We start from the raw sequence: 17237 nt of genomic DNA, 5'->3' as shown, positions 1-17237 counted from the left end.
TAGCATTGTAACTGTAGAGATTCCCAAGCCTATTAACCTCAACCTGGTTTGGATGCAATTCTAAGATCGTTGTTCTGACATCCTCCTACTTCAAAACATTAATCCTCTTTTTCAGAAGAAAACATATCTTGCCAAATTTCTTGGTGTTCTTCATTCAAGAGTTCTTGACGTTCATCTGTCATCAGATTTGTTTCAGGTTCCATTATGAGCTCTTCAATGTTCTTTATTTCTCAGATGTGATTTTTGTTACTCCTTAAGCTGCTGCTTCTTGATTCTGCTGAGTCTTCTTGATTATACTGTATCTTTGTTAGATAAGATTGAACTGTGGCCTACTGTAGACCTGTTCAAGCCATATTGCCAGTAACATCAGATGTCTTCTGCTCCCTCTCTACCTTTGCTATTATACTCTCACCTTTCGAAAATAAAAACTGATGCAAAACTTTACGAGTGCCCACTTGACAGTCTCGTGAATACTATAAAAGAATTGTTTCTCTCAGAAAAATAAAAGGTTGGAAATACAAGGGAGTTTCAAAAGGGGGTTTTCAAAGTTCGGAGGAATACTATCCGATCAGTATATACTGGGTTTGAGGTCGATGTTGATGCCTCCTGTGCTCCGAAAAGTTTTGAATTGTTGCTTGAAGACAAGGGAAGACCAGTCGGTATTTATTAGTTTACGTTGCTTCTTCTTTTGTTTGTTCTGTGAGGTGTTCATTGTCCAAATATAAAAATCTTTTGCGAAAGTGTTTGTTATTTGATTTGTTCGTTAACCGATCGCCCACTGTATTTTAAATTGAATAAATTAAGAATGTGATTAAAAATTGCAGCCTGGCATTGTGACAATGTCACAATAAATAATTGCTCATTATAATTTTGGTTGGTGCCATTAGTATTGAAAAACAAAAAATATAGCTTTCTACAAACTGCTTCAGGNTGGTAAGGCAATGCCTAGGTAAACATTGGCAGTGTTTAAACTTCTACCAACCGACACTCTAACAGATCACAGTGTACCTGAAGAAGGCCTATTAAGAAGGCCGAAAACGTTAGTATTCGTGTATAAACAGCTAGAAATAAGTGAGGAAGGTTTTGTATTGCTCAGTACTATAATATGATTTTTGATTCCTTCGAACTTTGTTGATTACCTGTATGTTTGTAAATAAAATATAATTAATTAATTCAAATATTAAATGTTGGTTTGAAGTGTAATATATCTAAATTGCATTGCTATATGATACATACAGCAGCTATCAGTTATGATATGTACACACAGTACCTGATTATATGTACAGTACATATACATTACTATAGGCTTTGGAATTGTTCCCATTATTACAATTATTTTTTATGTTTGATTTGCAACTAATTTGATTTTATGATAGCAGTCTTGGAATGGAACTCTGTTGTAAGTGGGGGACTACCTATATTGCTTTAAATATTGTTATTTTTAATATATTAGCTGTGTCCATGGTTTCGTCCATATGGAATTCCGTTTGTGACTATAACAGTATCAGTAAAAATCAATATACACATATCAAGTTCGGACATGTGCACTGTGTATCTCGCCGACCACGTGACTGCACCATGCGGTTACCTATCTCATATACATATGTGTCTTGCCCCTCACCACCTGCTGACACCAAAAATATAACGCTTAGCTAGATGATATCTTTTAATTTATATTAATGTTTAATGGAATAATATACAGCCTATGTCCACCCTGAAAGTCCATTCTAAATATTGGCGAAAGAATTTTTGAAATCGGTTGGGTAGTTTCAGAGATTACGTCCAAACTTTACCTCTTTATAATATTAGTATAGATAGTTACAATATTTATAATTTTTTATCAGTTATTTTTAACAGTTATTTGTAATAGAATGTAAAATGGTGACTTATTTTATTATTTTTAAGAACTGTATTGTTTTAACATTAAAGTTTTATTTTGTTGTTATAAATATGAGAATTAGGAATATGGCACTTTATTTTAAATTATACTAAAGTATAGTTCTTGATTAATTATTTAAAACCTGGATAATGAATTTGTTTAAAAGTTCACATAAAATTCACTTAAAGGTACATAAAATGTTTTACCAATTCATCCATTTTCACATTACAAGAACAACAGTTTTCTTCACAGGAACAATTTTGTTGTTCTGTTATATGAGAATGGACAAATTGTAATGACTTTTATGTTTTTAAGTGAACTTAAGTGTGAAGCAAAGTGTAGTCCTTGGTTTAAGAAAGTCTAAATTTGATGTAAAGTTTATTCATATAACTTTTTTTTACAAATTATTGTAGGTAATACTTTATAATCTATTGTTTCTGACACAAATGATTTACAGTATATATTAATAGTTTGTTTTATATTAGTTTGTCTCATTTTTTTATTGATAAAATAATAAAAAATTACTTAATTAGTGTATGGATAAGTAGTACAGTTGAGTAACTCATCCTGTTTATGAATGCACTCTGCCCGTATTTACTGTGGGAGAGGATGAGTCTATTATTTGTCATAATGCTTATTGTAGACTTTTCCTGTTGTGTTAATTGATTTTGACTTCTGCTTCTCTTTAGGGAAATTAAAAAACTTTACAATCTATTATCATAAATATTTAATAGTTATTGAACTTTTAATGTTCTACTCATTGATCATTCTTATAATTCTAATTTCTGATTTAAAGTCTTGCATATTGTTTGTCTTGTTTTATTTATTATTGTTATTTGTTATTATTATATTCATATTTTACAGTAGAACATATTCAAGATAAATAGCAATAAATATTTTTGGTTTATAATCTTATATTTAATTTTTTACTTTTTATTTTCATTATCAGTAATCATATTGTATATGTAAGTAATATAAAAAATATTATAGATAATTTTAGAAACACAAAGTTCTGAAAATTTTTCATTTAAATCATATTTTATTTAGTTTTATTGTAAAATTTTAATTATTTAACATATAACATTGTAACATTATAAATGGTTCATCATTAAATCATAAATATGTCAAACTTTTTGAAAATTTATTTTAAAGAGAGGCAGCTGATATATAATAGCCAAAAATCTTGCTCTCAAATTTATTTGAGCTGTTATAAAAGTTGTAGAATTTAGTCTTCTATGCATTTGTAGCTAGAACTATTTTAAGATGATCAATACGAAACCTTCCTCAATCGACCAACCCACCCTCGCCACATGCAACCATTTGCACTCTTGTCGCGTTTGTTTTCCAATTCTGCTTTCCAAACGTAGCCCCTTCCCATTTATGGTCATTCACACGCCTCTTCTTAATGTAAAGTTAACTATTTACGGTGTCAACTATGACGTCACTCCTCATTTACCCCCTATCGTGATAGTGCATCTTCTTTACGTAGCGCGCTTACTTTACAATTTATTCCCCAACTTTAGCGATTATCCCATCATGTACTATCTGCACACCTTTCTTTTTTTACCAAAATAAAGAATTTTTCGCCCTCAGTATCGTCTATACCTATCATCAATGATGACGTCACTGGTAAGACAATGCCTAGGTAAACATTGGCAGTGTTTAAACTTCTACCAACCGACACTCTAACAGATCACAGTGTACCTGAAGAAGGCCTATTAAGAAGGCCGAAAACGTTAGTATTCGTGTATAAACAGCTAGAAATAAGTGAGGAAGGTTTTGTATTGNAAGACAATGCCTAGGTAAACATTGGCAGTGTTTAAACTTCTACCAACCGACACTCTAACAGATCACAGTGTACCTGAAGAAGGCCTATTAAGAAGGCCGAAAACGTTAGTATTCGTGTATAAACAGCTAGAAATAAGTGAGGAAGGTTTTGTATTGCTCATTGTAGAATTTAGTAAAATGTATAAAGTTTTAAATTAACAAAATGATATTGTACTGAAATATTTTAAATTATTGAGTAATTTTTATTTGTAGGACATTAAATTCAAGTTTAGAAAATAAAGGTATTAGATCAAGAAGTAAGAGACATAAAAAAAGAAGAGATTTAATTTCAAAAGATGAAGTAAGTACAAAGTATTATAAATTTTCATTTTATAATAAAAAATATTTCAGAGTATACCAAAACAAATGTGAATGAATGAGTAAAAAGGTTTATAAGAATACTATTATTTGAATTAGTTTCTGGAAATATTGATGTTTTCCAGTATTTGAGAATCAATTTAGACCTGAGTAGATTATGGGCAGGTTGATGTACGTTATGTTATAGAATTGAGCAATAAAGTCATTTTTATGAGAAATAAATTTAAATCAAGACTCTTTATGTGAATATTTGGTAGATCCAGTAATTTTATCAAAATTTATGATGTGCATCAAGGAGTTTGCCAGTCACTAACATGAAATAAATAAAAATGAGTTTAAATAATTCACACTGAATTCTTGGTATAAAATTGAAATCAATATATGCAAAAACATTTATAGAATCAATATCAAGAAGAATTTAAACTATGTGAAAACCATAAGGTGTTCAAACAAAATATAAATAGCTTTTTACTGTATAATTCCAAACCTTTTTTCATCAAATATTTACAAATGAAACAATGTAAATTTAATATATTTTCTGTAAGCTTAATTATTCTGTATTAACATGATACTCATAATTAATAATTAACATGAAACTCATAATTAATAATTAAAATGAAACTCTTTTCACTTAATTAGAACTTCAAATATAAAACAACTTTTTTGATATCTTTTGAAATTTAATTGAACTTTATAATTCCAAATTTTTCATTACAAATTGTATAAAAAGAATAGTGATGCTGTTATAGATTAGAACAATAAATTAATTCAGTATTATTTATTTTACTTTAAATATTTCATTACTAAAGTTATCAAAATTTATTTTTATTTAATTTTTTATTTAATGAACATTTTATTTATTTATGTTTATTAAATATACATTAATTCAATATTAATCTGTATTTAATATTAAAAAAAATTAATTTTTGTTGGTTCTATAAAAAATATAATTCATATTCTATCCAAAATTATATTTTTTCCTACTATTACATTATTTAAAACCATTACATTGAAAAATTGTCCTTCACATACATAAAATAATAATATTTATGTGAGTCCTGTGAATGATAATATTTATATGAATAAAATATATACAGATTATTCTTCTCAAACCTTCTTAGTTTTGTTGATTAATTCTGGAATATTAGAAAGTGCATCTGAAAAAGTTACTTACATTAAATCAATACATTAAATGCTTATGACTTAGGACTTATGATATCCACTTTGTACTTGATTTCAGACTGTGTCTGGGCCAAAATGTCAGAAGTCACACTGTTAGTCACATCCATGATTGTAGTATACATGGCTCCCATGTCTGGCACTTTTGTAGCACATATGCAATCTTTGACATATCCCAAAGAGAAATGTCCAAAAAATCAAGATATCAAGTGATTGGGCAAGCCAAAGAATGAGCTGCTTTGATTAATCCAGCACTCTGGGCTGAGTGGCAATGATATAGTCCTTTCAGGCATATGCACATGAAATTTGGAGTATTGACCAACATTTTCTGATACATTTCATTCATATACCTGCACAAATGGATCTTACAAAAGAGTTTAAAACTATAGAGATTTGAGGGAAACACCCTGTAAATTTGAAAAATAACATAAATAAGATTATAGAAATTTTGTATATCTAAAACAGATATATTTTAGCTGAAAACATCAATTAATAAAACTAAAAAAAAAAGTAATAGCATTACTAAATTTGTTTTGGTATATCTAGATAGATGTTTTTACATCAATTCAAAACAAAACATTAATCTAAATAACTTTAAATAAATTTATTTTATATAAACAACAACTCTACAAACCTGATTTTTGATTAAAGTCAGACAATCTGCCAAATTATAGGGCTATAAGACAAAGTTTATTTAAAAAGTATATTTTTTCAAATTCTCTAATATTCTGGATTAAGTAAAAAATATATATACTTTTCAATAAAATTTGATAAAAAATTGTAAAGCTTTTCTTAAATATTATTATTATAGAAAAAACTTTATAAAGTATTTGAAAAATACATTATCTCAAGTATTTATTATTGTTAAAATTCTTAATTTATTATCTGTATGTTTTTAATATCATATTTTAATTATTCTTTCTAGGCAAATTATAGAGGTACACATGCTCCAACTCCTCCACCTTTAAGCAGTCCCAATAGAAGTGCTGTAGCACCATATTTTCAATATCCAAAGAAGCATAAAATACCAGTAAATAATGATAAAATTCAATCAAAGTCTAGTGAATCATCTGTACATGCTATTCCAAGTAGAGCTCATCCTACTAAATCTTCAAATATGTCTTCACACGAAAGTAGAAGGACTTTTGGTTCTTCACCTGAAGGAGATAAATCATCCGAAAAAAGACCAGTATCTAAAGATTCACTTTGGCATGGATCTGAACAAAAATTTTCTGCTGATGACAACTATAATAAACATTCACCATTGCGACACATTAATGAAAGAAAGAAACAGCCCGTAAAAAAAAGAGATCTGTCTAGTCATAGAGATTCTATTCCAGTCAAAGAAAAATTAGAAGAACCTGCAATGTATAAATCAGATAGAAAATCATTTCCTAGTGATTCAAATAATAGGAATATCACCGAGCAAAGACGACGTTCTGTTTCACCAGTGAAAGATAAAGATTCAAGAGAACATGAAAGAAAAAGAATAGTTGATGATGTTCAGCGGAAAAAGAATTCTAGAAGCGAATCTCTAAGTAGATGTAAATCTACTAGAGATGCAATACTCTCTGAAAACTATAATAATAAAAAAGAACCAGTCCAAAGAGCACCATCTCCTGAAATTAGAAAAACAAAAGGAAATAATAAGGACTTTAAAAATACAACTAAATACAGATCTAATAATGTAAATGAATACTGGAATAATGAGGAGGTAGTTATTTTCAATATTAAAAAAATAAAATATATCATATTGATAAGTTCAAAATTTTTATTAAAATTATTTTTGTTAATAAATTAGATTATAATTTCATCTAGGTTAATGTTCTGTTTTTTGTTAGATAATTGTATAAATTTTGAATATATTGTTATTATTTAAACATCTCAAACTTTAATTTCTGACTTTTAACTTATTGGTATTGCATCTTTCTGAATTTATTACAAATATTCTTAACTCCTATTAATTTTATTTTACTTCATTTTTTAACATTCAATTTTATTTAAAGATTGTAAAATTTCTGTTAAATAAAAACTTAAGACAATATTTAATTAGTCTTTTTTAAATCTCAAATGTTGTTAAAATTATTCTTTTATTAAATTTTATCATTTAAATAATTAAAATTTTGTTATTGCTTAATCTTGTGACATTTTTGACACAGGAACTTTTTTATCTCACTGCTAAGTGTCATATTTTTAATTTGGGGTTGATTGTTTACATGTAAATGTTTATAATTTAATAATTGCTTATGTTAATCAGTAAGGGTTGACGACAAAAATAATGAAGGTTCATCATGTTACTTGATTATATTATTTGATTGAAATTTAGTATTCTTCTCAAACCTTCTTAGTTTTGTTGATTAATTCTGGAATATTAGAAAGTGCATCTGAAAAAGTTACTTACATTAAATCAATACATTAAATGCTTATGACTTAGGACTTATGATATCCACTTTGTACTTGATTTCAGACTGTGTCTGGGCCAACATGTCAGAAGTCACACTGTTAGTCACATCCATGATTGTAGTATACATGGCTCCCATGTCTGGCACTTTTGTAGCACATATGCAATCTTTGACATATCCCAAAGAGAAATGTCCAAAAAATCAAGATATCAAGTGATTGGGCAAGCCAAAGAATGAGCTGCTTTGATTAATCCAGCACTCTGGGCTGAGTGGCAATGATATAGTCCTTTCAGGCATATGCACATGAAATTTGGAGTATTGACCAACATTTTCTGATACATTTCATTCATATACCTGCACAAATGGATCTTACAAAAGAGTTTAAAACTATAGAGATTTGAGGGAAACACCCTGTAAATTTGAAAAATAACATAAATAAGATTATAGAAATTTTGTATATCTAAAACAGATATATTTTAGCTGAAAACATCAATTAATAAAACTAAAAAAAAAAGTAATAGCATTACTAAATTTGTTTTGGTATATCTAGATAGATGTTTTTACATCAATTCAAAACAAAACATTAATCTAAATAACTTTNTTTACTGTATAATTCCAAACCTTTTTTCATCAAATATTTACAAATGAAACAATGTAAATTTAATATATTTTCTGTAAGCTTAATTATTCTGTATTAACATGATACTCATAATTAATAATTAACATGAAACTCATAATTAATAATTAAAATGAAACTCTTTTCACTTAATTAGAACTTCAAATATAAAACAACTTTTTTGATATCTTTTGAAATTTAATTGAACTTTATAATTCCAAATTTTTCATTACAAATTGTATAAAAAGAATAGTGATGCTGTTATAGATTAGAACAATAAATTAATTCAGTATTATTTATTTTACTTTAAATATTTCATTACTAAAGTTATCAAAATTTATTTTTATTTAATTTTTTATTTAATGAACATTTTATTTATTTATGTTTATTAAATATACATTAATTCAATATTAATCTGTATTTAATATTAAAAAAAATTAATTTTTGTTGGTTCTATAAAAAATATAATTCATATTCTATCCAAAATTATATTTTTTCCTACTATTACATTATTTAAAACCATTACATTGAAAAATTGTCCTTCACATACATAAAATAATAATATTTATGTGAGTCCTGTGAATGATAATATTTATATGAATAAAATATATACAGATTATTCTTCTCAAACCTTCTTAGTTTTGTTGATTAATTCTGGAATATTAGAAAGTGCATCTGAAAAAGTTACTTACATTAAATCAATACATTAAATGCTTATGACTTAGGACTTATGATATCCACTTTGTACTTGATTTCAGACTGTGTCTGGGCCAAAATGTCAGAAGTCACACTGTTAGTCACATCCATGATTGTAGTATACATGGCTCCCATGTCTGGCACTTTTGTAGCACATATGCAATCTTTGACATATCCCAAAGAGAAATGTCCAAAAAATCAAGATATCAAGTGATTGGGCAAGCCAAAGAATGAGCTGCTTTGATTAATCCAGCACTCTGGGCTGAGTGGCAATGATATAGTCCTTTCAGGCATATGCACATGAAATTTGGAGTATTGACCAACATTTTCTGATACATTTCATTCATATACCTGCACAAATGGATCTTACAAAAGAGTTTAAAACTATAGAGATTTGAGGGAAACACCCTGTAAATTTGAAAAATAACATAAATAAGATTATAGAAATTTTGTATATCTAAAACAGATATATTTTAGCTGAAAACATCAATTAATAAAACTAAAAAAAAAAGTAATAGCATTACTAAATTTGTTTTGGTATATCTAGATAGATGTTTTTACATCAATTCAAAACAAAACATTAATCTAAATAACTTTAAATAAATTTATTTTATATAAACAACAACTCTACAAACCTGATTTTTGATTAAAGTCAGACAATCTGCCAAATTATAGGGCTATAAGACAAAGTTTATTTAAAAAGTATATTTTTTCAAATTCTCTAATATTCTGGATTAAGTAAAAAATATATATACTTTTCAATAAAATTTGATAAAAAATTGTAAAGCTTTTCTTAAATATTATTATTATAGAAAAAACTTTATAAAGTATTTGAAAAATACATTATCTCAAGTATTTATTATTGTTAAAATTCTTAATTTATTATCTGTATGTTTTTAATATCATATTTTAATTATTCTTTCTAGGCAAATTATAGAGGTACACATGCTCCAACTCCTCCACCTTTAAGCAGTCCCAATAGAAGTGCTGTAGCACCATATTTTCAATATCCAAAGAAGCATAAAATACCAGTAAATAATGATAAAATTCAATCAAAGTCTAGTGAATCATCTGTACATGCTATTCCAAGTAGAGCTCATCCTACTAAATCTTCAAATATGTCTTCACACGAAAGTAGAAGGACTTTTGGTTCTTCACCTGAAGGAGATAAATCATCCGAAAAAAGACCAGTATCTAAAGATTCACTTTGGCATGGATCTGAACAAAAATTTTCTGCTGATGACAACTATAATAAACATTCACCATTGCGACACATTAATGAAAGAAAGAAACAGCCCGTAAAAAAAAGAGATCTGTCTAGTCATAGAGATTCTATTCCAGTCAAAGAAAAATTAGAAGAACCTGCAATGTATAAATCAGATAGAAAATCATTTCCTAGTGATTCAAATAATAGGAATATCACCGAGCAAAGACGACGTTCTGTTTCACCAGTGAAAGATAAAGATTCAAGAGAACATGAAAGAAAAAGAATAGTTGATGATGTTCAGCGGAAAAAGAATTCTAGAAGCGAATCTCTAAGTAGATGTAAATCTACTAGAGATGCAATACTCTCTGAAAACTATAATAATAAAAAAGAACCAGTCCAAAGAGCACCATCTCCTGAAATTAGAAAAACAAAAGGAAATAATAAGGACTTTAAAAATACAACTAAATACAGATCTAATAATGTAAATGAATACTGGAATAATGAGGAGGTAGTTATTTTCAATATTAAAAAAATAAAATATATCATATTGATAAGTTCAAAATTTTTATTAAAATTATTTTTGTTAATAAATTAGATTATAATTTCATCTAGGTTAATGTTCTGTTTTTTGTTAGATAATTGTATAAATTTTGAATATATTGTTATTATTTAAACATCTCAAACTTTAATTTCTGACTTTTAACTTATTGGTATTGCATCTTTCTGAATTTATTACAAATATTCTTAACTCCTATTAATTTTATTTTACTTCATTTTTTAACATTCAATTTTATTTAAAGATTTTCTGTTAAATAAAAACTTAAGACAATATTTAATTAGTCTTTTTTAAATCTCAAATGTTGTTAAAATTATTCTTTTATTAAATTTTATCATTTAAATAATTAAAATTTTGTTATTGCTTAATCTTGTGACATTTTTGACACAGGAACTTTTTTATCTCACTGCTAAGTGTCATATTTTTAATTTGGGGTTGATTGTTTACATGTAAATGTTTATAATTTAATAATTGCTTATGTTAATCAGTAAGGGTTGACGACAAAAATAATGAAGGTTCATCATGTTACTTGATTATATTATTTGATTGAAATTTAGAAAAATTTTATTATAACAAATTTCTATAACCATTTCATTTTTCAAATAACTCATTTATAACATTGAGTATAATAACAAATAAATTATATATACATTTTTGAACATAATATAGTTTATATTCGTATAAAGTAATTCAAATGTGATGAAACATGTTTATACAAAATACAGTATTCATTTCTGTTACATCTGAACTTCATTAAAAATAATTTAATAACCTTTTTATTAATGTCAAAAGTATAAATAATGTCAAAAGTATTCATTTCTGTTACATCTGAACTTCATTAAAAATAATTTAATAACCTTTTTATTAATGTCAAAAGTATAAATTGGAAACTTGTAACAATTTATGAATATGTTGTAACAAAATTATATTCAGCTTAACTTGAATGATATATTGTCCAAAAATTAGTGAAATGTTAATTATCACATACCATTGAAGACACAAAAGATGTAGCTGGATAAGCTCATAAATGCAACAGATGTATAAAAAGAGATAAAATTATCATTAAATATCATTATTACATTCAACATTTTCCATAGCATTGTTAATAAATTTAAAATGTATTCAGTTTATTATATGAATAATTTACTGAATATTCTATTTTATCATAGATGTTTTCAGAAGAGAAACTATATTTTATGTTTTTAAAAACTTAGTAATACTAAGTTGGGTTCTGTACTTCGATCTCCATTAAAATTATGTAATCTAACTGAATTGACTAATATGGGTATACACAAAGACATATAACATACATACAGTAGCTACACAGCTCTTTCCAACATTACTGGTACTTCCAAACTGTAAAAGAAAAGAGACATTCTCTAAGACCCTTTGCCTATATATAAGAACAAAAGGGTTATACAGTTCTGCATGACAATGACAAGATTTAAACCCCAACATTTTATTGATATAAAACTAATTTGTTTAAGTAATTAAATTTATAAATTGCAGTTTGTATATACAATAAGGCATTAATTATAAAGTGATATAATTCAAGAAATATTCTCATTTAAAATGGTAATAAATGGTATTTTTACAGTTTATTTTATAAATGCCTACTAGGACAGATTGTATTAATAGGTCCTATTGTACTGGTGTTTGGTTTCTGCAACTGAGTAAAACTTATTCAGAGAAAATAAATTTTTCTCTGAATAAGTTTTTCTGAATAAATTTCTCTGAATAAGTTTTACTCAGTTGCAGAAACCGAACACCAGTACAATAGGACCTATTAATACAATCTGTCCTAGTAGACATTTATAAAATAAACTGTATAAAATAAGGACATAAAGACATATGAATTAATGGTATTTTTAGTTTATTCTTCTCTGTACTACATATATTATCATTATAATTTGCAGTTATAGCTTAAATATGTTAATTTATACATCTATTGGATGTTTTTTTATATATAATATAGGTGATGCAATTTTCATGGCTGCTACTGTAGACAGTTTAATTTCAAAAATATTCTTATAATTGTTGATTTCTTTTTTTAATATACAGTATTATTAATTTAGCAAAACAAAATGGTTTATGGAAAAACAACTCATCGTATCCAAGATTCAAGAACACAACCAGATACAAGACATCATCTTACTACTTCATCAGATCGACCAGAAAAAGAAAGAGGCGTTGAAAGAGGTCGAAAGAGGGAGAGAGATAAAAGTCGAACTGGTATAAGAGATGAAAATAGATCTGAAAAATTAAAAGTGTCCTCACCTACTAGGTTAGAAAGTTATTAATAGTTCTATAAATTGCTTATAGGATAACATATTATAATTTAATAAGAAAATATTTTCATCTTTTAAAGATCACAATCTCCTTATCATGGTCATTCAATGATTCGAGGTGTAGAAATGTCAGTGCCTCCTCTTGTAAGAAGCCGAAGATACGATAGAGATGTTTCTGGAGGGAGAGAACATGAATATATGTATGGAAATAAAGGAATGGGTGATGGAGGATATTTAGAAGATAGGTATAATATAAGGAGTGAACGTGGAACAGATGTTTGTAGAAATATTGCTTATAGTCCAGAACAGTACAGAGATTCAAGATATCGCAGAGAAATGAGCCAATCACTTGATCGTTATGGAAATTATATTGGAAAAGACATTCATTCAATGAATAACAGATTAGATAGTAAATATATCTTTATTTTTTTTATTGTATAATTTGTATCTTTATTTTTCTTAATAATTAAAACTAATTGAAATTTTTCAAATATTTATTAAATATTAAATACAATTTATAATACAGTGGGTGATCGGATAACGAACACTTTCGCAAAAGATTTTTACGATCGGACAACGAACACATGTTCGGATAACGAACACTTGACTGAACAAACACAAAAAGAAGAGATGTAAAATAACGAATACCAATTGGTCTTCCTTTGTCTTCAGGCAACAATTCAAAACTTTTCGGAGCGCGGGAGACGTCAACATCAACATTCTACCCAGTATATACTGATAGGATAGTATTCTCCCAAACTTTGAAACTCTCCCTTGTAATTCCAGCTTTTTATATTTCTGACAGAAACAATTCTTTTACATTTTCTTATGAAAATGCGGATTTATGCCAATATCTGCTATTAAAGATCTTTTAAAGAAGTGGGAGGACGTTGTTCTGACAGAACAACGGTCTTAAAATGGCATCCAAACCAGGTTGAGGTTAATAGGCCTAGGGTTTTCTACAATTACAATGCTATTAATTACTTCTGAAAAATCATAAAGAAGACAGAAAAGCAATCGACATTGGACAGATTCTTTAATTAATTAATGGAAAAAACATGACTAATAAAAATGCAAGACCGTGTATATATGTATTTTTATTATTACATATAAGTAAACGTAGTAAGAAAGTATAGTCTATATTTTTTGGAGGTCTCCAGAATGAATTAATCAAATTCCCATAGAAACCTATGGTAAATCGATAATCGGTTAACGAACAATTCGGATAACGAACAAAGTCTTGGAACGGATTATGTTCGTTAACCGATCACCCACTGTAGTATGATTCACTACTAGTAACTTAAAGCAAAATAAAGTGATGATAAAATTTATATGGAACAGTTACTACAAAATTGAAGCATTAAATATTTTATTAACAGGTTACTTTTGTTTTTAAATTTTTTAGATTTTACATGTCACAAAAGAATATGTTAAAACTTGAAAAACATATTAAATTCAGGCTGTAACAGAATTGTGTGTAAAAAATTTAAAGGTTAATTTTGAGTTGTTTTTTTTTGCCATTTGTTTTATTTGAAGTATTCTTTTTGAGTTATAGGTAATTAAACGTGACATCATTTTCTGTTTGGTGAAAATGACATCTGATATATGAAGATATCTGTTGATAATTGCATGTGAGTTTGATGCCATTTATTTATTATTTGCAATATTAATTTATTAATTCAATTTTGACCCTTTTTTTGTAATATTATAGGCTATAAAGGATGTATTATTCATTAGTAAGCTACTGAACATTATTGATTTATTTGAAAGTAACAAATCATTTAATTATAAAAGCTTGTATTGTTACAAAAAAGGGTCAAAATTCAAATAAAAAATTAAATATTGCAGATAATAATTGATGGTGTATCAAACTAACATGCAATTAACAACAGATATATTCATATATCAGATATTGTTTTCTCAAACAGAAAATGATGTCAAAGTTTTTTAATTGCTTATAACTCAAAAAGAACACTTCAAAATCAAAAAACAGCACTAGAATTTTTGATTCAAAATTGACCTCTCTACAATACCTCCCTTTCTTTACACACATTTCTGTTACACCCTATATAAAAGAATATTAAGAAAACTAAATATTAGATCTATGATTTAATTTATTAATTTTAATGTCAGTAGGTGTCATTTGTTGTAATTGCAGATATTGTTATCATTCATTTAACATTATCACAATAAACATGTTCCAAAACATAAATAACATAAATAAAAATAAATATAAATAAAATAAAATAAATAATAAAATTGATAAGTTTGAATTTATTTAGACAGTTAATAGTGGTTACAAGCTATGTTGTTTCAATAAAAGTCTTAGCAGAATGATCAGAATCAATGTAAATGAAATCACTTAATCATAAATGATGTTTACTCTTAATATGTTAAACATTTGTTTCAACCTTGCATACAATACTGTTGTTTAATTTTAGTTTCTTGTTACTTCATTTATAGACTAATTGTTTAACAGTAAACAATTAGTCTATAAATGAAGACAAACTAAACCATAGTGAAGATCACAAAGTATAGCACCATATTGTACAGTACCTCTTAATTAATACTGTATAATGGAACATGCAAATAAAAGTGCAGATTTATCCTTCAAAGATAAACTTGAAATTTTAGAATGTTGTGCTCAGTAGCTAAAAATAAGTCATTGTAATGCTGCTGCACAGGTAAAACTTTCACAGTCAGTTTTTATGCAAGATTTTAAAAAAGAGAATAAATATTGAAATTACAGCAGGAAAAATGAATACATGATTTGCAAGAGAAATTGAACTCGGAGTACTCACAGAGCTGCTTGCATCTGAGCATTGAAAACTTGGTTGTGGCATACAGTACATATAGTTTTGAGTTTTGAGAACATTATGAATATAAGCATTTTGTTAATGAAATATTGCCAAAAATAGTCAGCAAATAACACTGTGTGAACTGTTAAATTAATTGTTATTATAATTGAGAGACTTTTAAGGTAATTATTAAATATATAGGGATATAGCCACAAGAGATAGCATTTCCCAACTAATGCTCTTCAACCCTCACTCTCTGCAGCCACCACTGCCACTCCAGTCAAGTTTAAAAGTAAACAATGTAAAAAAAAAAAGAATATCACAAGCACTTGACGATTGGATGAAACAGAAAAACAGACTCAAATACTAAGTTATATGAACAATCATGAGGTAAAGAATAAAATTCAATACTTGTTCTTGTTCAATCTCTACTTTTTTAATTCAGCATTGTCTTGTGTAAATTATATTGGTTTACATATGGCTTGTATATGACATGCAATGAGCTGCATTACCAACCTATGCTAGGTCTACTCAATCCATCAGCCATGCAGGTCACCCACACACAGAAATTTCTGGCTATATCCTTGAATATGAATTACCACAACCTGATACTTTAACATTGCCAAACTGTCTTCCAGATTTTCAATCTAAATTAAATTTCTAATTATTAAATGTATCAAGATATGGTGGCTTAAATGCCTTCCTCGAGACCATGGGTCGCCAAAGTGGTCGATATCAACCCCCAGGGGTCGTTGTAACGTTATTGGGGGGGTCGATGCGGCTAGGGTGTTGATTGGGGGGGTAGATGGAAAAATTGAAACTAAAAATCACAAATTTAACTATACATATTATTGTTTCAATGAATTTAATAATACAGCTACCTGTCAACATGTAAAATGGCTACGGATCAAGTCACACAGGACGGACAGAAATTGCCGAGTTTGTGCTCCAGTTCTTACTTACATAGCACATCAAGAATTCATAGCATTTATAAGCTTGTATTCTCAGTAAGCTGACTAGCAACTCTATAGTTATTTTTAGACGCTGTTCATTTAATTTTAGTATTCCACATAAATACTGTAAAGCGTTCTATAAAGCAAATAAAAGTAACTACTAAAAGTTTCTAACCAAGTTTCAGTTGCTACTGTTTTACTAGTGACCCAACCACTGCTCACTAGCTGCCCCTTAATGCCTGCTTAATTTTCAAAATTATGCTCTGAAAAAACCTTTTTTTTTTTTTTAAGAGAAAAGCTAACAAATTTTGACCCAAATATTGCTAATCTTGTGATGGAACATCAAGCTCACCCGTCTCACTGATTGTGAGTTACAAATAAGTTTAAAGTATGTAAAATTAAAGGAAATGCATAGTAAAATCGTTTCTTTCTTTCATTTTTTTTTTTTTTTTGCTCTTGCACTTATAATAAAACTTTACAGTGGAGGTCAATGTGAGGTTTTGGAAAGTTGTTGGGGG

At 27.5% G+C, this 17237-nt stretch overlaps 1 protein-coding gene across 1 annotated transcript in view; it reads left to right on the top strand.

Annotated features, from left to right (window-relative positions):
• The window catches only part of LOC111629878 (zinc finger CCCH domain-containing protein 13-like), a 79209-nt gene that overhangs the window by 27201 nt on the left and 34771 nt on the right, over positions 1–17237 (top strand). The window contains exons 8-11 of the mRNA XM_023373801.1: positions 3920–4007; positions 6129–6917; positions 12756–12964; positions 13049–13377. Coding sequence (XP_023229569.1) covers positions 3920–4007; positions 6129–6917; positions 12756–12964; positions 13049–13377 — 1415 coding nt within the window. The remainder of the gene's footprint in view (positions 1–3919; positions 4008–6128; positions 6918–12755; positions 12965–13048; positions 13378–17237) is intronic.

This window comes from Centruroides sculpturatus, unplaced genomic scaffold, assembly GCF_000671375.1.
Source record: "Centruroides sculpturatus isolate CEXI.00-Female unplaced genomic scaffold, Cexi_2.0 scaffold642, whole genome shotgun sequence".
In the NCBI taxonomy this organism is placed as follows: domain Eukaryota; kingdom Metazoa; phylum Arthropoda; class Arachnida; order Scorpiones; family Buthidae; genus Centruroides; species Centruroides sculpturatus.
This window is presented reverse-complemented; position numbering and strand designations above follow the sequence as displayed.